This window comes from Athene noctua, chromosome 4 (genome assembly GCF_965140245.1).
Source record: "Athene noctua chromosome 4, bAthNoc1.hap1.1, whole genome shotgun sequence".
Classification (NCBI taxonomy): domain Eukaryota; kingdom Metazoa; phylum Chordata; class Aves; order Strigiformes; family Strigidae; genus Athene; species Athene noctua.
Window position 1 is genome coordinate 17,040,702 of NC_134040.1, and position 24,877 is coordinate 17,065,578.

The 24,877-nt window shown below is 39.7% G+C and overlaps 2 protein-coding genes across 6 annotated transcripts in view; one reads left to right on the plus strand and one right to left on the minus strand.

Moving 5' to 3' along the window:
* The window catches only part of CC2D2A (coiled-coil and C2 domain containing 2A), a 67,422-nt gene extending 46,886 nt beyond the window's left edge, over positions 1-20,536 (plus strand). For 2 of the 3 annotated variants that reach the window (XM_074904548.1, XM_074904549.1), the window contains 12 exons: positions 5-101; positions 1,361-1,459; positions 5,890-6,066; positions 8,622-8,642; positions 9,728-9,931; positions 10,404-10,493; positions 11,295-11,408; positions 13,310-13,444; positions 15,450-15,572; positions 16,171-16,229; positions 16,690-16,867; positions 19,354-20,536. In XM_074904548.1, the coding sequence (XP_074760649.1) occupies positions 5-101; positions 1,361-1,459; positions 5,890-6,066; positions 8,622-8,642; positions 9,728-9,931; positions 10,404-10,493; positions 11,295-11,408; positions 13,310-13,444; positions 15,450-15,572; positions 16,171-16,229; positions 16,690-16,867; positions 19,354-19,542 (1,486 nt within the window). In that variant the 3' untranslated portion in view covers positions 19,543-20,536. The remainder of the gene's footprint in view (positions 1-4; positions 102-1,360; positions 1,460-5,889; positions 6,067-8,621; positions 8,643-9,727; positions 9,932-10,403; positions 10,494-11,294; positions 11,409-13,309; positions 13,445-15,449; positions 15,573-16,170; positions 16,230-16,689; positions 16,868-19,353) is intronic. The other variant, XM_074904550.1, reaches the window with a different exon arrangement.
* Positions 20,537-20,540: 4 nt separating this feature from the next.
* FBXL5 (F-box and leucine rich repeat protein 5) overlaps positions 20,541-24,877 on the minus strand; it is a 36,062-nt gene continuing 31,725 nt past the window's right edge. For 2 of the 3 annotated variants that reach the window (XM_074904553.1, XM_074904552.1), the window contains exon 11: positions 20,541-22,487. In XM_074904553.1, coding sequence (XP_074760654.1) covers positions 22,411-22,487 — 77 coding nt within the window. In that variant the 3' untranslated portion in view covers positions 20,541-22,410. The remainder of the gene's footprint in view (positions 22,488-24,877) is intronic. The other variant, XM_074904551.1, reaches the window with a different exon arrangement.

Below are 24,877 nucleotides of genomic sequence, written 5' to 3' on the forward strand. Positions count from 1 at the left end.
TCAGAGCTCCTAATGGTGACTACAGCACCCACAGTTTGCAGTCAGTGAAGGATGAAGTCTTCATTAATGTTTTTGATGAAGTCCTCCATGATGCTGTAGAGGTGAGTTCATAATGTAAGAACAGTGTACATTACAGAATATTGTTAGCTTTTTGAAGCTGACAGGGTAAAACTTTTCAGTGTAATAGCTTTCACCCTCCTGTGCCTCCTTTTTCTCTAGCTTGTCATTCCTTATGATTTTATATGTAGTCAATACTTCAATATTGTTAGAGGGAGCAATCTTTTCAGCGTTAACCCTTGTACAAATTAAGCTTGTACTACATAATCTGCTGCTAGAGTTGAACATGTGTATGTAATCTGTTTTACTGATATTTAATGAAATTGGAGATACTAAAACTGAGAGACAACATATGAATTATGATCTGAATTCTGTTCTTCTTAAACTTAGAATTTTTTACTAAATTCTAGATGAATGATCCCAGTTCTGGTATTTTTTATTAGCTCTCTTTTTATGCTCTGTCTCTCCTGTTTTGCAAGCTGTTTGGTGAAAAAAACCTTTTGGTTGTATATAATAATTTTTTGGAATGAGATGAAAATTGCAAGTACTAGTTACAAGAAATTTTTGTAAGCTCTCAGTGTTGGCATAACTCCTTCCCCTGTTAAAACCAGTGAAAGCTTTCCCAGTCAATTCAGCATGCACAAAAATAGCAGCACTCAACATTCTTGAAAATATAACCCAAAAATAAACAATGAACACATTTCACTGAGAACAGAATTCTGTCCTCAAAACTGAAATGGTATTTGATGAAACAGAAGGAAGAAAGATAACAGTCTTGAAACTCAGATGTCACTCTAGCCTTTAGAGAATTTTTTTTTTTCCAAGTAACTTGTAGGCTGATTATACTAGATTTGGAAACCACTGATAGGCAATACACATGAAAACAGTGCTTCCATTCCACAGGGTTTAGTTAGATTTTAATATAGTTTTACCTTGAAAAAGCTCTTTTAAATACTAGTAAAATATTTCATTAGAAGACCAGAGCTTAATTTATATTGTCTGAGAAGACTCTTGTGGGTTCCTTGTCAGACTTTTGAGTTCTCCATCACAGGTTATACAGGACTCAAACTCTGAAGTGCAAGCACATTGTATCATGGACCATGATGTTCTTGTATTTGTTCAGCATTTGGCATGCTTGAAAGGCATGCAGAATAATCATTGCCATACTAGTAATTGAACTGATATTTATAGTAAATTATTAAAACAATACAGAATTGTTATTAATGCCTTGATTAAATTGGTGATTGAATTAAAGGAAATAAAGCTGTCTTACAAAGTGTTTACTTGGGCAACTTTTTAATAGGATGATCTTGAAAGAGGAAGTGGAATCCGCACTCGTGTTGAGAGACACTGGCTGGGATGTGTTAAGATGCCATTTACTACCATATATTTTCAAGCAAGGGTAAGTGTCAGTAACTTGGAGGAAATCTCTTAAAATACGTTTTGCAGAGTAGAAAGGGGCTGGTAATGGAATGTCAAATTTAATGATGTTATCTGTCCTTATTAGTTTATTTGTATGGAATTATTTGAAAATGTCTTTGAAACCACTGGTTTTTGTAGAATTTAGTAAGTATTTGTCAGTAAGTTCAACATTCTGAAGGGAGAAGAGGTAAACAAACTTACTTCTACACTGACAATGCAGCCTGGCTTCCTTCAGTAATGAGATTAAAAGTGCAAATTCTTTAGGTGGTTTTGTCAGTGGCTTTTGAGATTTCTGGTATTGCGCATCCTAGATAGGTGAACTAGAAATATCACCTGTCAAGGTGGTAGGAAATTTGATGTAACTGCTTTTTTTGCACTTTTCATTAATCAAGTTTTCACTTTTACCTCTCCTAATCCCTTCTTTCCTCCAGTTTTAGAACTTTTCAAGAAAAGCTTTCTTCAAGAGATATCAGCAGTTAGTCATGGGATTAATAGTAAAGCGTGCCGTTCTTCATAGGAGAAAGGCATTTTTCTGTCCAGCCACCCATCTTGCACGTAGCTTAAGGAAACTTAATTTTTCACATCAATAGTCCTATCTTATTGTAATCTTGCTGTAGTACTCTTTTTCTGTAGGGCAGTTGCTTTCACGTGTAGATCAAGTCATCATATCACAAGCTCAGTTTCTTAATTTATTAGTGTTCTGACATAACTTGTATACCTAATGACTCATTAATCTGCTCTTCTCTGACTACAAGGCACTTCTCAGAACCTTATGGACTTTAAGACATACTGTAAGCCTTTTGGATTCTTTGGGTGGAGGGTAAATCTATAGGATTGTCACGTAATTGAAGTGCAGTGCTTGGAGTTCAAAGTGGTTTTCTTGGGCCCTCCATTTGCAAGGCATAACAGAACATAATTGTCATGGGATTCCAGAAGGCATGGGATTCTTTTAATTGCTGAGAAATTTTGGACAGTGTATGTCTAACCAGTGTCAGTCCATTTGCTTCTGCTAGATCATTAATAATATGCTGTCTTCAACGTGGGACATTAATAAATAAATTTAGGTGTTTGAGGGTTGTGGTGCCCTATAGAATGAAGCTTTCACTGGCTTCAAAGAAGATGCAAGTAATAAGATCTATCCTTCTTTTCATGAGTTTTTGGCCATTCTATGCAGACAATGTCACATAATGTGACCACAATTGTTATAGATCAACAAACAAGAAAGAACAAGATCCTTTACTTTTACTCTTTTCAGGGAAATGTTTCATGCCAAATGCATGAAATTCACCTAAGAAGTGTGTCTGTACACAGTCCTGAGAGACTTAATGGGCACATTTAGACATTTTAACATACTGTTTACCTGTAGTGAAGGACAGAGCCTGTAATCTATCTTTGAGGATTACCAATACTGATGTCAACCTCTGTTCTTCACACTTCTTGTTTGTGTATCAGTCTTTCTGTTGTAGAACCAGAGTAGCTCTAGAGTTCCTGTTAGATGCACTCCTGATTCTCTTTGAGGAGGTGTTGCAGTTTGTGATTCCCTAAGCATAGTGTGAGTGCCTGCATAGATCTTCCCAGTGTCAGAGATTCTTCTAATTTGAACAGGATTTCTTACTGAATTTGAAAAAGCCTGACAGAGGTTATATCAATGTGCATCTAGCAATTAAATTTTAGTGGCAAATGAAGCATCTCTTCATCCTCTTCTACTATACTGCAGCAGAAATTTAGTGATTTGGTTTTCTCCTCATCAAAACTTAATTTTGTTCTTAAATGTTTGATGAGCCATCCCAGCAAGTCATCTGTCCATCTTCTGCATCCACTGAGGATATCCTTCCTGATGGCAGTCGTCTGAACTTTGCCCAAATCAGGATGTAAATCTTCTTGCTTTTCTCTTAAAGCTATGTACTTCCACAGTTGAGATTTGCCTGAGCAAGTGTGGGTCATGCCACCTCTTGTCTGACACAACCTTTCAAAAAGATCTTACCTTCTGCTTGTGGTGGCAGAGGGAGGTGCAAACGGCTGGTGAGTCCCTCAGAGCACTCTTCCATGGGGAAGCTGGCTGAATGGGCCTAGTTCCAGCTGTACCCAAGAAGCATCGGAAGCTTCTGCATGGAAGGTATCCATCTGTGAGATGCTGGAACATCATTCCCACATCGCTCAAACATAGGCAAAGGCCTGCTGGTGTGATGCTGCCTTCAGAAGCATAGTCCTGCAACCTGTATTTTGCCATTTTGTCATTTTTCCAGGTAAACAGTGCTATGTAGAGATTGCTGGTTGAAAGAAAAGCAGTGAAAGGCTCTCAGTCTTTCTCTAACAATTCTAATAACTAATAACTCAGTAGCAAAAGAAAGTCCAGGGAGAGTCTCCATCCCCTGCTAGATGCAGGAGGAAGTTTGGTAACAAGTGATGAGGAGAAGGCTGAGGTGCTTAATGCCTTCTTTGCCTTAGTCTTTAATAACAAGACTGGTTGTATTGATGAAATCCAGCCTCCACAGCCAGAATACAGAGACTGGGAGAAAAACACCCCTGCAATCCAGGAGACAGTCAGTGACCTACTGCATCACATAGATGCACACAAGTCTATGGGAACAGATGGGATACACCCGAGGGTGCTGAAGGAGCTGGCTGGGGGGCTCGCCAGGCCACTTTCCATCATTTACTAGCAGTCCTGGCTGACTGGGGAGGTCCCGACTGATTGGAAATTGGCCAGTGTGATGCCCATCTATAAGAAGGGTTGGAAGGATGACCTGGGAAATTACAGGCCTGTCAGCTTGACTTCAGTGCCTGGGAAGCTGATGGAGCAGCTCATCCTGAGTACCATCACACAACACATGCGGGACAGCCAGATGCTCAGGCCCAGTCAGCATGGGTTTATGAAAGGCAGGTCCTGCTTGTCAAACCTGATCTCCTTCTGTGACAGGGCAACCTGCTTATTGGATGAGGGAAAGGCTGTGGATGTTGTTTACCTTGACTTTAGCAAGGCTTTTGACACCATTTCCCACAGCATTCTTCTGGCAAAAATGGCTGCTCGAGGTTTGGACAATCGCACACTTCTCTGGGTAAAAAACTGTCTGGATGTTCGTGCCCAAAGAGTTGTGGTGAACGGAGTTCAATCCAGCTGGGAGCCAGTCACGAGTGGTGTCCCCCAGGGCTCGGTGTTGGGGCCACTCCTGTTTCACATCTTTATTGATGATCTGGACGAGGGGATCGAGTGCACCCTCAGTCAGTTTGCAGATGACACCCAGCTGGGTGGGAGTGTTGATCTGCTTGAGGGTAGGGAGGCTCTGCAGAGAGACCTGGACAGGCTGGAGCCATGGGCTGAGGCCAACTGGAGGAGTTTCACTAAGGCCAAATGCTGGGGGCTGCCCTTGGGCCACAACAACCCCCAGCAGCGCTACAGGCTTGGGGAGGAGTGGCTGGAGAGCTGCCAGTCAGAGAGGGACTTGGGGATGTGATTGACAGCTGGCTGAACAGGAGCCAGCAGTGTGCCCAGGTGGCCAAGAAGGCCAATGGCATCCTGGCTTGTGTCAGCAATAGCGTGGCCAGCAGGGACAGGGAAGGGATCTGACCCCTGTACTCGGCCCTGGTGAGGCCGCCCCTCGATTCCTGTGTTCAGTTTTGGGCCCCTCACTACAAAAAGGACATTGAATGACTCGAGCGTGTCCAGAGAAGGGCAACGGAGCTGGTGCAGGCTCTGGAACACAGGTCAGGCTCTGGAACACAGGTCGTACGAGGAGCGGCTGAGGGAACTGGGGGTGTTTAGTCTGGAGAAGAGGAGGCTGAGGGGAGACCTCATCGCCCTCTACAGCTCCCTGAAAGGAGGGTGCAGAGAGCTGGGGATGAGTCTCTTTAACCAAGTAGTAATCGATAGGACAAGAGGGAATGGCCTCAAGTTGTGCCAGGGAAAGCTCAGGCTAGATATTAGGAAGTATTTCTTTACAGAACGGGTTGTTAGGCGTTGGAATGGGCTGCCCAGGGAGGTGGTGGAGTCCCCATCCCTGGAGGTGTTCAAGAGTAGGGTCGATTTGGAGCTTAAGGATATGCTGTAGGTGGGAACTGTGCTAGGCAAATGGTTGGACTAGGTGATCTCCAGGGTCCTTTCCAACCTAGATGATTCTGTGAATTCTGTGAAACTAGTGTGTATGATTTCCATTACATTATTAGTGTCCATAACATGCAAGAGAGGCTGACATCCGGTTATAATTAATACATTTAACAATGAGATGTTTCATGTTTTCCCCACCATTAACCAGTATATATATTATATTCTCTCATTTTATTGTTTTGTAATTTAAAGTAATAAAGAAATCAAAGGAATAAAATATTTTAATACAAGTAGCAAATGTATTTGAGATGGAAGTTTTGCTTTTTTCCTTTTAATGAGAAGTTTTTCCTTTGTATATGTTTTAGATTGATGGCACATTTAAGGTGGATATTCCTCCTGTCCTCCTTGGCTACAGCAAAGATAAGAATCTGGGAATTGAGAGAGGTTATGATTCTGTGCGAAATCTGAGTGAGGGCTCATATATAACACTGTTTATTACCATTGAACCACAGCTCATTCCTGGAGAGTCAGTCAGAGAGAAGGTAACCAAATCAGTAATTTATCATATTCTTGGTTGTTGTTTCCAGTGGTGCAGTTCTTGAGATGCATATAAATAGGTACGCTCAGTGTCAAGGATACACTACTCGTATTCAAGTAGAGAGGGACATTAATACAAATTCTGAATGTTCTACTTCAGATTTTTTAGCTCGGTTCAATTTAGTTGGATGCACCATTAAGTTAGATGGACACTTAACGCATAAGAAATAACTTCCACCAGGTATCTGGTTCCAGTGTTAATAGAAAGCAAATTTACATTCATTATCTGTGACCACATAATTTTCCCATTTACTTCTGTGAACAATAAAGTATTTGTGAACAGTGGACAAGAAGGAGGTGGCAAGTGCAAACATAGTATTTTCTTGCTTCTGTGTTTATACTATTCAGATACAGGATTTATTATTAATGGATTCATGCATGCCTCCAGATATTGAAGAGAATTATTTCTAAACAGCAGCTGTTATTTTTTTCAGTTATTTTACAAAACCAGAAATGCCTTAGCCTAACAACAACAATATGTAGTTAAAATGCATACACCGCTTGCTATTTTATGTAACATACAATGACTTTGAGATCCATTCAGCAAGGATGTATGTTTTTCATGCACAAACAGCAGCAGTTCATTTTTTTCCAATTCTGTGCTACACTGGTCATTTATAAGAGGTAAACAGGAACTGGAGGGAAAGCTCTATTCTGTTTCAGAGTAAATATAAAATCATATGATGCATTCTAAAAACCCTTTTTATGTTAAATTGTAGTCTTGGAAACTATTCAGTCCTGTTTTCTTGTTTTCATACAATACATTGTTCGCAATTTAGTACTGTTGAAAATAAAGAAAATTAATAAAGGGCATTCATGGATGCCTTTTAAGGTTATTTAGTTTGACTGGTAAGATATTACTAGAACTCAAAGCCATAAATATAAACTTAACAGCCTTGAAGCACCTTAAATAGATGAGACCTTATTCAAGAGTTTCATAGTCTTAATCTACACGTACAGTAACTAGTTGCCGGAAAAATAATGTACTGAATTTGTAAGGGAACAGATCTCTGTTTATAGAAAGACCTGTCTCCAGTACTATTTCAAAAGCAAAATAATAGAAATTCAAATAAGATGCGAGATTATTGCAAAATACTATGGACTACATGTTGCAAACCTTGACCTCTTTAAATAATGAGCAGATGTTCAGAATTTCTTACATAGATGCAATCTGGTGTGTAGTTACCGAAACATTACATATTGTATTAATGTTTAGTAAAATAGTGCGGTTTGGTAGCTATATTTAGAACTGATTTGAACACTTCTCACAGGGAAAAAACAGCATATTTTATTAGTTATAGATCTTTCTGACGTAAATTCACGGTCATTTCAAATATGACAGTAGGAGCAAACTGTTCCTTTCTAGAACTCAGACATAAAGAACTAGGAAGAGGCTGAAGTACCTTCCATTCTGAAGATGCAGCAAAGAATCACAGCACAGTAAATCACAACATAGGAAATGAAGCCTGTTCTAAGTAGCAAGAAATACTACATGTCAAAGCTTCTCCTCACAAAGAGCCGCACTTAAGACAAAGGGTAATGGATACAAGTTGCACCAGGAGAGAATTTATCTTGATATAAGAAAAACTTTTTACAGTGAGAACAATCATTCACTGGAACAACCTCCCCAGGGACACTGTAGAGACCCCATCACTGGAGGTTTTCAAGATGTGGTTGGACAGGGTGCTAGGTAGTCTGATCTAGGCTCCCTTTCCCACAAAAGGTCGGACCAGGTTGTCTTTTGAGGTCACTTCCAACCTGGGCTTCTATGACAGCTAAATTGTACCAAAAAGTATGCATTGTCACTAAAGTGCATTGAAAGTAAAACCAGGAATAAGGAAAATGTTGCTGGGGCAGGAAAACTATTGGTGCAGAAGATCTGTTTTCTAAAATTTGAAGAACAGTGGAAAAAACAGTTCTGATTAATAAATCAGTGGGAATTTTGCCAGATTTTTGTTCACTCTTTGCATAAGAAATTTTTCTAAATCTTACAAAAATTATACTTAGCAGCAGATGGATGGATACTAAGCCAAACCAAATTATGTCTTTAGCAAACATCGTACAGGATTTTCAAATAATCCATTTTTTTCAAAGCAATATAAATAGAAAACAAGAAAATATGATTTCATGTTAGAGGAAACTAAGTAAAGCAGGACTACATTCATTAAGAGACTATACTGTTTTAGGTGGTATGTATCTAATGAAATCTGTACATAAAAACACTACTAAAGTGACATGTGCTTGTATTTTGTCACTGGAAGTTACAATTCTGTGCTGCAACTCCCCAGATGTAACTCATACACTTATTAAAGAAAGTGTTTGGCATAAAATTATAAAAACTAATTTTTTGCTGTCCTTTTTTCGTATTCCTAAAGTAATTTGAAATCCTTGTGTACTGGTTTAGGATACTAAGATTAATTTTAGTTTAATTTTACAATACCATTTTTTTTCTTTATCTGTTTTTTCTCTTTCCTGCTGTCCTTCCTGAATCTCCATATAGATGAATGAAATGCTTAAAAAGGTACAATATTAATAAATTAGATCAGTTGAGAGATTCCTGTTGTTCCCTGTTCAAGATTGAGCTTGGTTTTGTGCCATTCATCAGTCTTTTTGCACTTTGTGTTATTTGACTCTGAGGTAGTAGTTATTTGTCCATAATATTTGCAGTGAATTGCTACATTTAAACTTACCAAGTGCCAGAGGCTGTATGTTTCAGCTGTTAATTATGGTTGAGAAGAATCACCACTGTGTGTCTTCTCTGCTGACTTGGAAGGTCTAGCTACAGGGTGCTGTGCAGCTGTTCTATCTCTGGTTAGTCTGAGAAGGGCAACAAATGACAAAAAGAGGTTTATTTTGAACAAAAATATTACGAACGAGGAGCTTTAATTCTCACCAGAATGAGGAGCTTTAACTCCCACTAGAAATATACCCAGCATTCTAAGTAGATGAAAAAAACTCTTTTGACTGATCCTAATACCTTTAAAAGATGACATCATAGGTGACATATGAACAAATAACTGTTGTTGTTATATAATTAATTTTGAGTCCTAGATTTGCTTCTAGAAAATTTCATCTAAAAGCATTAAAACTTTAGACAAGTCTGAATTACAAGAATTCATCTGAAAATTATTTGTATCTTCTCTGCAAATATTTTGGCATTGCACAGGGTTGTCGCAGTATTATTTATACAAAAATTACTGGAATTTTGTGCAGTACCGCGGTTGTGGTTTTAATAGTGTGTTATGTGAGTAGCATGTAGGATTAGGACCTAACCATAATTGTTTACTTTTGAATTAATACGTGGTGTTACATACTCATCCCTGCAGTTTTACTTGGTTGTAAGTTTCACTACGTTTTAATAAAGCCAGCTTATAGGTACAGGTCTCTATGCACACTCAAAAGTAAATACAAACTGCCCAATTTTCCATTACCTTGACCTTTTTTAGGTCTGTGAGGCAAAGTATATACTACAAGGAAAGCTCAAAATGCTATTATTTACACTCTTTTTATGCTCCTGTAAATGGTGAAATAAGGCTGAATATAGTAAAGACTTGAGCCCAAACTATAATAAAACTATTTTTGTATAAATTCTACTGTCTTTTGAAGTTTGATACTCAAGAAGATGAGAAGCTGCTCCAGGCAGCAGAAAAGTACGAAGCTGAGTGTACATCAAAGTTTCCAAGCCGCCAGTGCCTAACAACTGTAATTGACCTCAATGGGAAAACAGTTTTTATTACCAGATATATCAAACCTCTGAATCCACCACAGGAACTTCTTGATGCCATCCCAAACAGTTCTCAAACAGCAGCAGTAAGTACTTAAAAAAGATAGTGAAGTTTCTGGGATGTAGTTTTTGGAATGTGTGTGTTGACATGTGCACATGCACATAGGCATATAACACTTTTACATGTCTGCTGTACAGCTAGGCTTTTTGCAGAGAAAAAACTAGAGATACAAAATAAAGTAGTAATGACTGTAATACACAGTAAGTCTATCCATCATGGTGCTGGAAAAGGATATTTGTCTTTGGAGAAAATAGGTATATTAATGAGTATTGTCCTTTAAAGGACAAAGAATTATGCCAAACTTCAATGAGAGTAAATCGTACCAGTCTTTGATACAAGTTCTAAAATGAGGCAGCTGCTATTGTAATGAGGTTGGTCAGTGTTTTGTCATTCATGTGGAAACAGCACTATGCTTCACATCTGGTATAATAATACAATTGTTAGATCTTCACATAGTGAATTGAAGGGGTGACTTGCTCTGTTTTGTTTTCTTGCAGGAACTGGTGGCTCGATATGTTGCTTTGATTCCTTTTTTGCCAGATAGTGTGTCATTTGCTGGAATTTGTGATTTATGGAGTACATCAGATGTAAGCAATGCATTGAACAGGAGTTCTTTCTCCTCTTGATTGTGATGTAATATTGTAGCAGCCCCCGCTTTTGAGGGGAGAGTGTACCAGATGAGTTCTTGAGGTTCTTTCAGATCTATATTATTCTGATTCTATTGTTTTAATTGTTTAAGTATTTTTATTTATGAGCCATTTATTTCAAAGAATGAGGACCAAAGCTTGAGAAAAGTTGCTCACCCTGATACGAGCCAAAATTTTTATCTTTGATAGGTTGCAACTGATTGACCGTAAGAATGCTTAGGGCTTTCAGCTTTTGCTGGTTTTGTTCAGTTATAAAACAATCCAAAATGGCTAGTTATGCACAAGTGAAAGGATGCTGACTGATGTAGACTTTACAACGAGACTGAAAATTGATCATTGTAGTTCCAAGGAACTACAGAAAAGACATTGAACTTAATGTCAGTAATAAGGGGATATTTAGGCTTCTCTGTCACATACAAATAAATACTGTCATCTGTAGAGTAACAGCAGACCCTAAGTTACTCACTGATGATTTTTTACCATCTCAGAAATTTTCTGCAAAATTCAGAATAACTCAAAAAACAAAGACCCTGGTTCTCGTGCTAATGGCTCAGATCTGCAGCGTGGATTTTCCCAGCATTCACTCTTCATCCTGCATGTTGAAGCAATGCCCAATAAACAATAAAGATCAGTTGCAAAGATTGGAGGGAACTATTTTGCTTCAGAAGTGTTAAGAAATATTATTAAATAATGGAAATTGAAAACACAATTGATAACTGCAAGGAAAGCTTTTTTTTTTAGCAATTTCTTTATCTTCTGGCGGGAGATGAGGAGGAACATGCTGTGCTCTTGTGTAATTATTTTCTTGGTATGGGGAAAAAAGCCTGGCTTATCATTGGAAATGCTATTCCTGAGGTAAGAGGATTTTTTCAATTGGTTGGAACATTAACTTTTGTTCTGTGAAGCATTTAGTTCCCACCAATGGATGGAATTGTTTCGTGCTGTTTTTTTCCAGGAAGTTATCTACACTTTGGTGCTGCTTGAACTAATTATTTTTAGAGATGAAAAAAAAAGTTGGAAGTATATAAGTCTTGTAATAAATATATAAATAAGTAATACAAATATTGTCTGGGGGGTTTTTTCCTGCATAGATGTTTCCTCACTTAATCTGGTAGTAGCTGTTGTCCTCATAGTATACTACCAAGGATCCATAAACCTTAATTAGACTTGTATAAAGCTTGTATAAATGGTGTGTCCAGGACCAAGGTAATGCAAACAGTCCATTCACCGCATCTGCCATGAACACACAGACTGCGACAGAGTTTGGGTGGGATTGGGTAAAGGTTGAGAGGTGACAGGAGAGGGTTTAGGGGCTTGCCAAGGATTCTTACTGGTGTATACATGTCCCTTGATTCTCTCTCCAGCTGATGCCAAAGCTGCAATAAGAGTAATGATAAGATTTGTTCAGACTTGACAAGTCAATCTTCATCTACCTTCTGTAATGCAGGCAGGTTAGGCCCTCTGCTTTGCCTTGGTCTGCTGTGCACCGTCAGTGCTGTGAGCCCACTCTGGTAGCAGTCTGGCTTAGAGTGGCTAAGAATGAAAACATTTAGATTCTTTTGTCCCTTATGAGTTGCATTTGTTTGCAGAGAACCACTCAGATGTCCCAAATAACCAGGCTGAGAGAGTTGGGGTGGTTCAGCCTGAAGAAGAGAAAGCTCCAGGAAGACCTTATAGCAGCCTTCTGGTACTTAAAGGGGGCTACAGGAAAGATGGGGAGGGACTCTTGATCAGGGAGTGTAGTGATAGGATGAGGGATAACAGTTTTAAACTGAAAGAGGGCAGATTTAGATTAGATATAAGGAAGCAATTCTTCACTGTGAGGGTGGTGAGACATTGGAGCAGGTTGCCCAGAGAAGCTGTGGCTGCCCCCTCCCTGGCAGTGTTCAAGGCCAGGTTGGACGGGGCTTTGAGCAACCTGGGCTAGTGGAAGGTGTCCCTGCCCATGGCAGGGGGTTGGAATAGATGATCTTTAAGGTCCCTTCCAACCCAAACCATTCTATGATTCTGTGGTAAGGCTGTTTATAATGCAGATTTCCACCATTAGTATCTCAAATTACCAAGCACATATGAAAGTTCTGCTGAGCAGAATTTTAATAAAAATTCCCGTCAAGACTAGTTTCTTAACACATTCTCAGATACTGCAGCAGCAGGACCAGGTACTCCTTCCAGTCCAAATCTGATGGAGATGGTAGTCCTTAATAAAGCACTTAGCTTATGCATGCTGTAAGGAGGGGGATTATTCCAGGTATTTCAAGGTACTTGTATAATACGGGAAATAATAACAAGAAAACAGAAGAGCAGTTTAGGGATTCCTGATAAAGAATACAGAAAGAGAGCTGAGAAATTCCTTATGTGCCTGTCTGAGGGAAGGCTGATGGATGGGACACAAAGCATGCTGCCTAGGCAGCAGTCGTTCAACTCAGAGATTGCCTGTGGATAATACTTGGGGCACTACCTGTATATAGAATTTCGTATCAGTTAGTTTGTAGCTGAACTGAGACAACTTTTGGAATCTGTACTTTAAGAATGGCTTAGGGCTGTGTATGTCTAACACTCCTCTGCCACGTAAGAGACAGAGAACACATTATTCTGTGTTAGTTGGTTGAATTGTAATGAATCTGTAAATTCTTCCAGATTGCCCCCAAAAGTACTATTAATCTCAAAAGGAAAAATTTAGTATTTCAAACAATATAAAGCATACTATCTTTGTAGCCAGTTTTAAAATATCTTTCTCATGTTTTTTTTCCTCCTAGGGATCAACTGCATATGTATTAACTTTGGAACAAAGTCAGTATGTAATTTGGAATCCCAGTACTGGATGTTTTTATGGGCAGTACGATACTTTCTGCCCCTTACAAAATGTGTACTGTCTGATCAGCTGTGATAACGTAAGTGTACCCAGTCTTGTCACATTTCTATACCTGTGAGAGTTGAGAACTTGTTTCCTTGACCTTAAGCATCCTTTGTTCATCAGTATAACTATATTTGTGCTGTCAAAAGTGATTTTACTCAGTCTTAAGGAGGTTTTTCATCTACTTTAAATACTTAAAATAAGAAAGGTTTTTTTAAATCAGCATTTAGGTGGATCATGACATCCATTCATATAATTTTCATTAACGGGTTTTACTTACATATTTCCCAACTTGGATGGCCTAAGTTTACCACTGCTTAGCTGAGGAGTAGTAATTCAGCAAAGCTAATAGTTTGCAGGTGAAATGTAACTAACAAATTAAAAATAAATCATATTGAAAGGAGTCACTTGAGCTGCATATGTAATGGTGAGCATGGCCCTGAATGGTTCAGTGTGCAAAACACAGAGGTAGCACTACAAGGCATAAAAACTGTATTGATTTTCTGCCTGGTATCAAGTGGTCCTGTTTATTTGCTGTAAAATACAAGTAATATTAGTGCCTGTTCACAATATATTATTCACTGTGTGGCTAGAAACCCTCTGAGAGGTAGCAGCAGGGGGAGAGGAAAGACATTGTAAGAGCTGTGCAGCTCTTAAGAGACGAGTTTAAAAAAAAGTCCTCTAGGTTTTATTTGAATGAATACTGAAAGCTGAGTTTAATTTGCTCCTCAGTTTTTTGGAAACACTAAGGAAACTGTGAGGCTTCCATTGTGTACCAAACTACAGCAAATATTCGGTTTTATTTTCTGCATTGAAAACTGGAGAAGTCATTAGTAATGTCACGCATTACAAGTTTTTGTTTTTTTAAATCTTCTGGGGTTTTATTCTAAACACAAATAATGACTTTGGATGAGAATTTAATATTCTAAACCATATTTATTTTAAAAGTGTCAGTTCTGTCTTGAAAATGTTCTGGGAAATGGTTGAGCTGGTTTGGGGTGGGGTTTTTTTAAGTAGTACTAACCCTACAGTTAATGTAGCTTATTTGCTTCACCGGCAATTACAAATTAAGGACTTCAGCACTGACAATCTAATCAGCTAACCTTGAACTACAGAGCTCAACATCTTTCAAGGTAACCAATTCCAATGTACATGTGACTGAGCAGGTGTGCTGCCAGCAGAGCAATACCAACTCCATCTCCAACCAGGGAAAACACAGGCTGTGTTGTGTCATACAGGCTGTACACAGAACTGTTAGTTACAGAAGGCTGAATATTAATTACTACATTTATGTATTAATTGTTGGTACATTTTGCAGGCTTAGTAGTAGTTCTTTAAAGCTTGTTTGAACAAGACTACAATACTTGCATGCTTCAGACTAGGTTCAAACACTGACCAAACTGAATGTCTAAGAAATGGAGTGCAAGACGTGGGTTTCCCTTGACAAAATACACATAGGAGCTGCATGTGTCTCCAATATCTACTTATATTCTGCATCATAAGCTTGAAATAGCAATGGTGCTGGGGTGCAGCAGGCTAGCAGGCATCCCAGACACAGCTGCACTGTGCTGGGCCCTTAGAAGAATTTCATCAGAAGAGCTGTGTAGCAATCCTGAGGGGTGGAAATGCAGCTCAGGACAGCAGAAAAAACTTTGGAGTATACTGTACCCCAACACCATGTGATGCTGAAGTGATGGTACAGGCAGAAAGTTTCTGAAAGCATAGAAACTTCCATGGTGCACAATAGATGAAGTGTTGAAAAAAGGAAATCCTGGAGAGAAAGATTCAGCAGGAGGAGTTGCCAACTGCAGACAGTAATTCTGCTCATACTTAGAAGCATGAGACATGACAGACCAGCACCATCCCTTTTGATGTGAGAATGCAGAACTTGCTCATCAGCTGTGACTGTACAAGATTGCCTTGTTTCATATGAACTAAGACTGGTAATTGCTGTAGAAGGTCAAGATTATATAGTATTTTATTGCCATGTTCCATAGATACTATTAGATGCTCAAAGTTAAAACAAACTTGTTTTCTTGCAGATTTGGTTTAATATGCAAGAATATGATTCCCCAGTAAGGATAAATTTTGATATCAGCAAACCAAAACTTTGGAAGTCTTTCTTTTCAAGAAGTTTTCCCTACCCTGGTCTCTGCAGTGTTCAGGTATTAATGGGTCTATCACCAACTCTGTCTGAGGGTTTGAGAGATCACAGACTTAGTATAAATAAGCAGACTAAGTTCTTTGGAATTCTGTGGTTAAGTGTATTTATGCAATAGCATTGGGTTTTAAAAGGATTTTCCCAGGCACTCCTTAAAAAAAATGAAAGCAGGAATGCTGTGAAGTATTTGGTTTTACACAGAATGAATGCACAGCTGTTGTCCTCTAACTGTCCATGTAAAATCTCAGGACAACAGTGAAGAAAATGGGACAAATCTTTTAACACAAACATATCTGAAGTAGTAGCTTGGTGTTATAAAGAAAATGTCAACTTTTGTCTTATAGCTAGGAAGGCATTATTTCAAGCTGTACACACATCCTTACTAAACAAACAGGAATTTCTCTACAGTTTGTCAAAGGTAGAAGCAGTTGAATTTTACTGGAAAAAGTGCAAACATTAAAGTTTTTATCATGTTTCTACTAAACAATAGATAGCATAATTGTGAATTCATGTGAATACCATCAAGGTAGTTAACTCCTGAAGTTACACTGTTTTATGAAGAAGAGATCATACATATTAATATTTGTTTTATTTGTTGCTAGCCTGAAGAATTAGTTTACCAGCATTCAGACAAGGCTGCTGCAGTGGAGCTACAGGGCAGGTAATTCTACCTCCAGAACAAATGCTGTCAGTGCTGATCACTGGCGCGTATTTACACATAGGTCCTGAAAACCTGCTTTGAATGCTAAGAGTTGGGTGGCCTAAAAAAAACCCAAAAAACAGAAGCTATAGTTCACAGGGTTTTTTTCTCTTGTTAATAGAGATTGCCACATATAAAGAACTGATTAATCATTGCTGTGCAGTTTCCTAATAAGCAAAATGCTGTAGAGATGAGAGGACATGGTATAAACTAGAAAGGGTTGTAAGCCCCTGGTCTCCCATTCTGTTACTGAACATGCAGGCAGTGTATAGCTATGCTGGCACTGCTTTTCTGTGCTTTTAAGTGGCAGTAAGTTTAACAGAGGTCATTTGTGCTCCCTATAATCTAAGTGTGTCAATGGACACCACTTTAGATGTCCACTAAATACCAGAATTGTAATAATGATGTCTGTTTATTGCAGGATTGAAAAAATATTAAAAGATAAGATTATGGAATGGAGACCAAGGCACCTAACTCGTTGGAACAGATACTGTACCTCTACCCTGCGTAACTTTTTGCCACTTCTGGAACAAAACCAAGGCAAAGATGTAGAAGATGACCATCAGGCAGAGCTGCAAAAACAGCTAGGAGATTACAGGGTACAGTTGTGGACATGTATTGCTTGCACATAAAAGCAGAAAGCTAAATCCCTAGGATTTAGTATCACTACTCTGAGGTACAGGAGAGCCTCTTAGGCTCTTTATTTCCTCTACCACCCAAACTTACAAGAGATTTAATAATTAAAAATAAACCAATTTAATATTTACAGAATCACAGAATCATCTAGGTTGGAAAGGACCCTGGAAATCATCTAGTCCAGCTGTTCACCTAGCACAGTTCCCACATGTGTCTTGAACACCTCCAGGGCTGGGGACTCCACCACCTCCCTGGGCAGCCCATTCCAATGACTAACAACCCGTTCTGTAAAGAAATACTTCCTACTATCTAGTCTGAACTTTCCCTGGCACAACTTGAGGCCATTCCCTCTTGTCCTGTCGCTTTCTACTAGGCTAAAGAGGTTCAAACCCAGCTCTCTGCACCCTCCTTTCAGGCAGCTGTAGAGGGCGATGAGGTCTCCCCTCAGCCTCCTCTTCTCCAGGCTAAACACCCCCAGTTCCCTCAGCCGCTCCCCGTACGACCTGTGCTCCAGACCCTGCACCAGCTCCGTTGCCCTTCTCTGGACACGCTCGAGTCATTCAATGTCCTTTTTGTAGTGAGGGGCCCAAAACTGAACACAGGAATCGAGGGGCGGCCTCACCAGGGCCGAGTACAGGGGTAAGATCCCTTCCCTGTCCCTGCTGGCCACACTATTGCTGACACAAGCCAGGATGCCATTGGCCTTCTTGGCCACCTGGGCACACTGCTGGCTCCTGTTCAGCCAGCTGTCAATCAACCCACCCAGGTCCCTCTCTGACTGGCAGCTCTCCAGCCACTCCTCCCCAAGCCTGTAGCGCTGCTGGGGGTTGTTGTGGCCCAAGGGCAGCCCCCGGCATTTGCCCTTATTGAAACTCCTCCAGTTGGGCTCAGCCCATGGCTCCAGCCTGTCCAGGTCTCTCTGCAGAGCCTCCCTACCCTCGAGCAGATCAACACTCCCACCCAACTGGGTGTCATCTGCAAACTGACTGAGGGTGCACTCGATCCCCTCATCAGATCATCAATAAAGATGTGAAACAGGAGTGGCCTCAACACCAAGCCCTGGGGGACACCACTCGTGACCGACCGCCAACTGGATTTAACTCCATTCACCACAACTCTCTGGGCCCGGCCATCCAGACAGTTTTTTTACCCAGAGAAGTGTGCGATTGTCCAAACCTTGAGCAGCCAGTTTTGCCAGGAGAATGCTGTGGGAAACTGTGTCAGAAGCCTTGCTAAAGTCAAGGTAAACAACATCCACAGCCTTTCCCTCATCCAATAAGCAGGTCGCCCTGTCACAGAAGGAGATCAGGTTTGACAAGCAGGACCTGCCTTTCATAAACCCATGCTGACTGGGCCTGAGCATCTGGTTGTCCCGCATGTGTTGTGTGATGGTACTCAGGATGAGCTGCTCCATCAGCTTCCCGGACACTGAAGTCAAGCTGACAGGCCTGTAATTTCCCAGATCATCCTTCCGACCCTTCTTATAGATGGGCGTCACATTGGCCAATTTCCAATCAGTCGGGATGTCCCTGGTCAGCCAGGACTGCTGGTAAATGATAGAAAGTGGTCTTTCTTTTTAGAGAGTGAATGAGCGATGATATATTTTATTTCACTTGTAGATATTGAACATAAACTTTCCCTTGAAAGTAAAGATAAGAATGTAAAGATAAATTGGCTGCACTCTTCTTGCATTATGCTGTACCAGAACAGTCACTACCTCCAGTGTGTAAATACAAGTCCCCTCACTCCACTGGCACTGGATGCTTACAGGCTGATAGGTACATTAGCTCTCAAGTCTGCTCAGGAAGAACCTGGCACTAGAGCTGTGTAGCACTGCACACAGATTACTTACAGGTGCAGAAGGCTCACACAACATGCTTTACTTCAGTTTTGTACTCTTTGCTCCACTCTTTAAAGACAGGGTAAAATTTACTTAAGTGTCCACTGCAGCCTCTGGTGTACCCATGTATTCTTCCTCCAGGTTAGGTCCTTCTGCTTTTCATGTAAAAGACATGGTAACAGTACTGCACACAACTATGACACTTTGCAAAATGAGTTGAGGTTACAGTTCCTCTTGGACCTGAGATGTCGTTTTGGCAGGAGACATTTGCCACTGCAAATCCCCAGAAGACAGTGAATTAAAACCAGTTGAGAGGCAGAAAAGCAGTGAAGTTATGCCATATGTGTTGATTAATATAACTTTATTCTAGTGGGTTTCTAAACATCTTCACTTCAAACTTAAGCCAGACTAAAGAGAAAAAATATCAAAAGCTTGCCTGGAATATATGAAATAGGGAGGTGGTAGGCTTTTTTATTGCATCTCCTCAGGCCAGCACTAGAAAAGATAAATTTACATGCACAGTAAAACAGATTTTTAAAATGATGTATTTATTCAGGTGTGTTTACCTTTTCATCTTACCTTATGTGTTTTTTCTTCTTTTTCTCACAGGTCTCTGGATTTCCTATTCATATGCCATTTTCTGAAGTGAGACCTTTAATAGAAGCTGTACACAGCACAGGAGTTCATACCATTGATGTTTTCAATGTTGAATTTGCTCTAGCTGTGTATATTCATGCTTATCCCCAAAATGTTCTCTCTGTATGGATTTATGTTGCTTCACTTGTTCGAAATAGGTAGTACAGACCAGACTATCTCAAGAAATTTTCTTACATAGGGGCAAACATAACCGATTTATCACACTATTGATTTGAGCTATCCCAAGTATTTTAAAAATTGAATGAGAACCTGATTTTTAGTAGCTGCAAACACATGAGCTTTACTCACCCTACAACCACTTAAGATACTACTTAATAGTACTAAGCTTAAAATTCCAGTACCAATAGGTGATTTTTATGCAGTATTTTATCACTCCCAGGGGGACATCAAGTCTTAAAAGCATTACATATGCCCACGTATGGTGGCATGGTCAAGTTTAGCCACCTTGTTCTCAGATGAAACTTGGTTCCTGGAATGATGCCTTGAAGACTATGTTTTTAGGTCATCAGTTTTATTTGATCTACACACTTTCTTCCTCTTGAAAGACACTGGCAAATACAAATAGAGTTTTCCAGTACCCAAGTTCCTGAATGAAGATGAGGATCTTTAGCCATGAATAAATTTCATGCACCAAAGAACCATCAATGAAGGCCATTCTTCAGCTTTTAAGAGGCTGCTTCATACGTAGTGTCTGTGTAATGCCAGCACCCTTTAGAAGTGTAGGATCACATTTTCTTTAGAAGTTGAGACAAGTATTTAATAAATATTTATACCAAAACTTAAGTGGAAGTTCATTCATTTATACAAGAATTTGATTACATTGGAGTCTGAAATCCTTATCTGCAATTTACCCTAGTAAAGATTATCAAAAGAATAGTTTACTAAAAATCAGATTCACTTACTAGGTAGGATGTTAATTGTGGTGTTAACTGTTAATACTGATAGATGTCCTTTTCCTTCAGTAATCTTTAATCAAACCCTTCCCAGTGAAAATGATGGTGGGTTGAGCTTAGGAAGAATGTTCATCAGAATATATCAGATTTAAGATTGTTCTTGAGCTTAACTCCAAACTAAATACTAGACATCAAAGTCTTTGGTGTAGAGCCTGGGGTTGCTGCCACAGGTTCCCCTCTATAAAACTCCCACAGAAAGGAGTCTGTATGTCATCACATGATGCTTTGCTGAACAACACTGATGCCATCTCCTGAGTTTAGTCCAGCTCCCCTTCAGAGAAAGGTGGAGAAGAAAAACATATAAGTAAGTCGACAGAATTTTGTGCAGCTGTGATTTAGCCCTCAACTGTGTCTACCAATCTGCACAGAGAACAGCACCTAGCAAAGAGAAGGACCTCTAGCTGCCCCTTCCCAGCCTCAGAACAAGGACTGATGGAAGAAAGCCCACCATGTACCCTGTTACTACTCTCACCTTGGCTCAGTCAGCACTGCACAAATGGCCATGGATCTACTCTAACCTTTGGGCACCGAAGTAACTTTAGTGAAGCTTACTTGAAGCAACAGTTGCTGGAATAATGGAATATCCTTTTATACCTCTTCTGTAGGCTTCTAACTGAGCACTGCACATTCTGCCTTCAGCCCACGTTCAGCTGTCAACTATGAACAGCCAACTCTGCACCAATGCTACATGCACTAGTCTTTCTCACCTTACTACCCCAGTATTAGTGGGAGTAAGATGGTATCAAAACTTGCTGTTTATTGTAATCTCCAGCTATGCCTGCAAGCTGACTTCCCAGACACCAAGAATCCTGAAAGCTACATCTGTCACAGTAACTGCTGTCCTAAATAAATACTACTCAGAAGAATTTATGAGTTAGTAAAACAGGCAAAAAATACTAGTTTGACATATTGTCAGCCTTCAGAATTAGGCAGAATGAGGGGAAAAAACCTGTCTGCTTTCTACAAAGGCTGCCACTTACCTCTAGCTCTGCCTGAGAGAAAAACACCCTGCAACTATGCCACTCATAAGAAGCAGCCATTAAAGTTGGCAACTTAACGTGGGCTACAGTACTCACTTCCTCTTGCAATGGGCTTTCCCCTTACTGCCTGACCCACACACTTGGGCACTGCTCATACATTACTCATCTCTCTTCCTAGCACAGGTTTCACTCAGCCCAACCTCTCCCTCCCTGTCAGTCTACTGTTCAGCGAGCAGTCCTTTTAAAAATCAAAGCAATGCAGAAAATGTGTTGTTGTCCTCCATGGATTTCATATTAATGAAAACTGACTTCTTTGGAAGCTGTTTCAAAAATGCATCTTAAAACAATCTTGAGAAGAAAAAACCATGACAAACCTCATACACACACTGCAAGGTTCATGGCTCTGCAACCATCACAACACCCACCCACTGCAGCCTACTGGGACAGTACACTTGGATATTACACCTTAAAAGCATATATATTCAACTGCTACATCGACTTTTTATTGGTGGGAATGTTTTATTTGAGTATGTTTTTCAAGCCCAAATACAAAACCAAATGCAAAAGGAAGGTGGGAATTTCTCTAATTTTGCAATATAAAGAACGACTTGAGGATGAGAGGAAAGGGGAAGAAACAAGGCTCCTAAAGATGTATAACTGTTACCCAAATGCAAACAATAAATTTCAAATTCTCTGCAGAGCTTTATACTGTACTTATGGATTCAAAGTAAAAAAAAACAAACATTCACTTAACACAAAATAATCCAGTAAAGTATATTTAAGTGCCAAACTTGGAAGAAAGTGGCAAAAAAAAAAAAAATTATGAGTTTTTTCCCATCTTCCCCAAATTAAGTAAAACAAAACCCAACACCCTTCAAACCAAATGAGATTGTGAGATTGTTACAACACTGTACAGTACACTCATAATTAAGATTTTGAAGTCGTGGGCAGGGTCAGGCTAGTATAACAAATCTCACTCCAAGGATTGTTAACACAAGATGCAAACTGTAAGTAAAGTGCATGAAAGGAAGCCTGCTCAGCTAAATGAAGTAGACTGAAAGATCAGAAGTCAGCGGTCATTCGCCAGAGCGGCAGCAGGCCCGAAAACCACACTGCAAATTCTGGCATCCACTGGCGGTTTCAGCATGAGGACCTGCACAAAAACAGAACAAATGTGAAAAGAAGAAAAGGCCATTTTTTTCAGATTCAGAATTCTCATAGCCTGGTAATTCAGAAAATGTCTCTTTTTCTGATAGACTAAACTTGATTAAGCACTGTGAAGTCTGAAACATTGCCAGTACTATCCCAATATAAAAACTTCAATTGGATCAGTTATTTTTCAAGAGATTTTTGCTCTGATAGCTTAGTCCCATGAAGATAACACATTTAAAATACACAGATGTACAATGAGCAACACTAAATGAACAAGTTTAAGCAAGCTCTCACAGCTAGCTTTCAGAATTGAGGTGTATTTTCACAATGCATATTCCCATTTCTCAAATTCGGATGACAATTTATGCCATTACCAAAGAAACCATAATCTCCAAGGCTATTTCTACTATAATAGACAGCTTTTTAGCATGGAACATTGGGGGATTTTTTCCCCTCCACGAACACTTTATGGTTGGCTAGACCTCACATACTCTGACTGAATATTCAAAAACTAAAATCACCTTTAGTATCACTGCAGTTATCAGAGGCCAGAAGGGTAAAAACTAGCCATTCGAAAAGAAAAAGTTGCGAATATGGACAGCACAAACCAACACTGTAATTCTACCCACCTCCACTTACCTTCGCTTACTGTTACCCCTTTAATTTGAAATGTTAAAAGTGATCATGAGATAAGAAACTATTAAGTTTATTAATACAGGATTTTATTTCCTGCAGCCATATGCCTGCTTCAGACACACAAACATTTACATTCAGGTTGGCTGAACTCTTGGCACCCAACATAAATTGGAAGTGGGTTGATGAGTTAACTAAAACAAGCTGGTAAAGACCTAACCAGGACAACCCAAATTTCCCCCTGTTGTATTTGAGACAAGTCAAATAATATTTAAGGTGGTTTTAATACATTTAGAAAAGACTAGCAAAATCATGTAAGGAACTAGGGCACTATGCTATGTCTGGCTTTTTTTTTTTTTTTCCCCTTGAACAGTAATTTAAAGTCATAATTCAATTACTTTCCAAGAACCTGGTGTCTGGAAGTCAGCTTTCTGCTTCATGCCACACACCGATGGGCAATATTCTACAAGGTAATTAAGTTAATATGCATGAGACTGAATAAAACAAACCTGAAGCTATAATGAAGGACAATGGTTACAGTATGCAAAATACCAAACTTCATTTTTCAGTAAACTCATTTTCCTTTTCAAATCTTTCTATTCACCTGAACTAAATTTGAATCCTCAAGTCACTTACGAGCTAGAGTTTGAAAGCTTCTTCATAAGTCCTTTAAAAAGAAGACTCGGTGCTTCTGAATAGCTGGTTTAGCAGAACATGTTCTGTGCAGCAGCATTTTCCAAGTCGTAGCTGACTTTCCTCATCATTCCCACAGCTAAGCAGCACATCAGTAATTTTGAAGCAACTTCCACATTTCTAGTAAAATGCTTGTCAACAAAATATACAGAACCACATCCCAAGAGAATACTCACTATACTTCAATTTTGTTTTCCGTCCTCTTCTTGCTCATTTTAAGAGTGTTCTTCCTCATGCTCATAACTGGAACATAAAAACTGCCTTTCTAGGTCTGACCGTTGGTCCCATCTAACCCTGCCTTCATCATTGGCAACAGCAAGTGTTATCTAGGGAGACTATACAAGTCTACTGTGCATACCTTTTATGTCTTCCCAGCATCCCTAACTGCTGTATTAGCAACATTAAAGCCCATTTAGTATTTGTTTATGGCTCAGTTGTGCATGCATTTGTTTAACCTCTTTTTAAACCTGCTGATACTAACCACTTAACACAATTTCCCACAGGACCAAGTTCCAGAAGTTCACTACATTGTGCATCTGCTTTAAATCAATCACCTACCCACTTCATCTACTGTCACTGAAGTCTAATGCTGCAGAATTTGGAGAGTCACTGTTGTACAGTCACCCCATCTACCACTTTCCCAGTTCTGTAAACAATCATCTCCCTTTCAGCCTTCTCATTCCTAGACTCCAGCCTTTTGAGTGTCTCCTTGCAAGACAGCTGCTCAGTTCCCTAACTCTTTTCAGCAGATCTCTTCAGTATCTTCTGTAACTCCATTACATACACTCCTCAAGATGGGGAGACCAAAACCGCATGCAGTACTCAACATGTGAGTGCCCCAAGGCTTCCAGGACCATGCAGCAACACCCTCTATCTTGTTCTCAACACCCTGATGATGCATAACATTGGTGGCTTTTTTGGCTGCTGCTGCAAACAGGAAACATCTCAGAATTAGCACCAACAGCTCTCCAAAATCATTCATCTCCACACTGCAACTGCCAGCTCTGAATTCAGTTTCGTGCACTGTTTGATTATTCCCAACCACCCAGACACATAGCCATACAT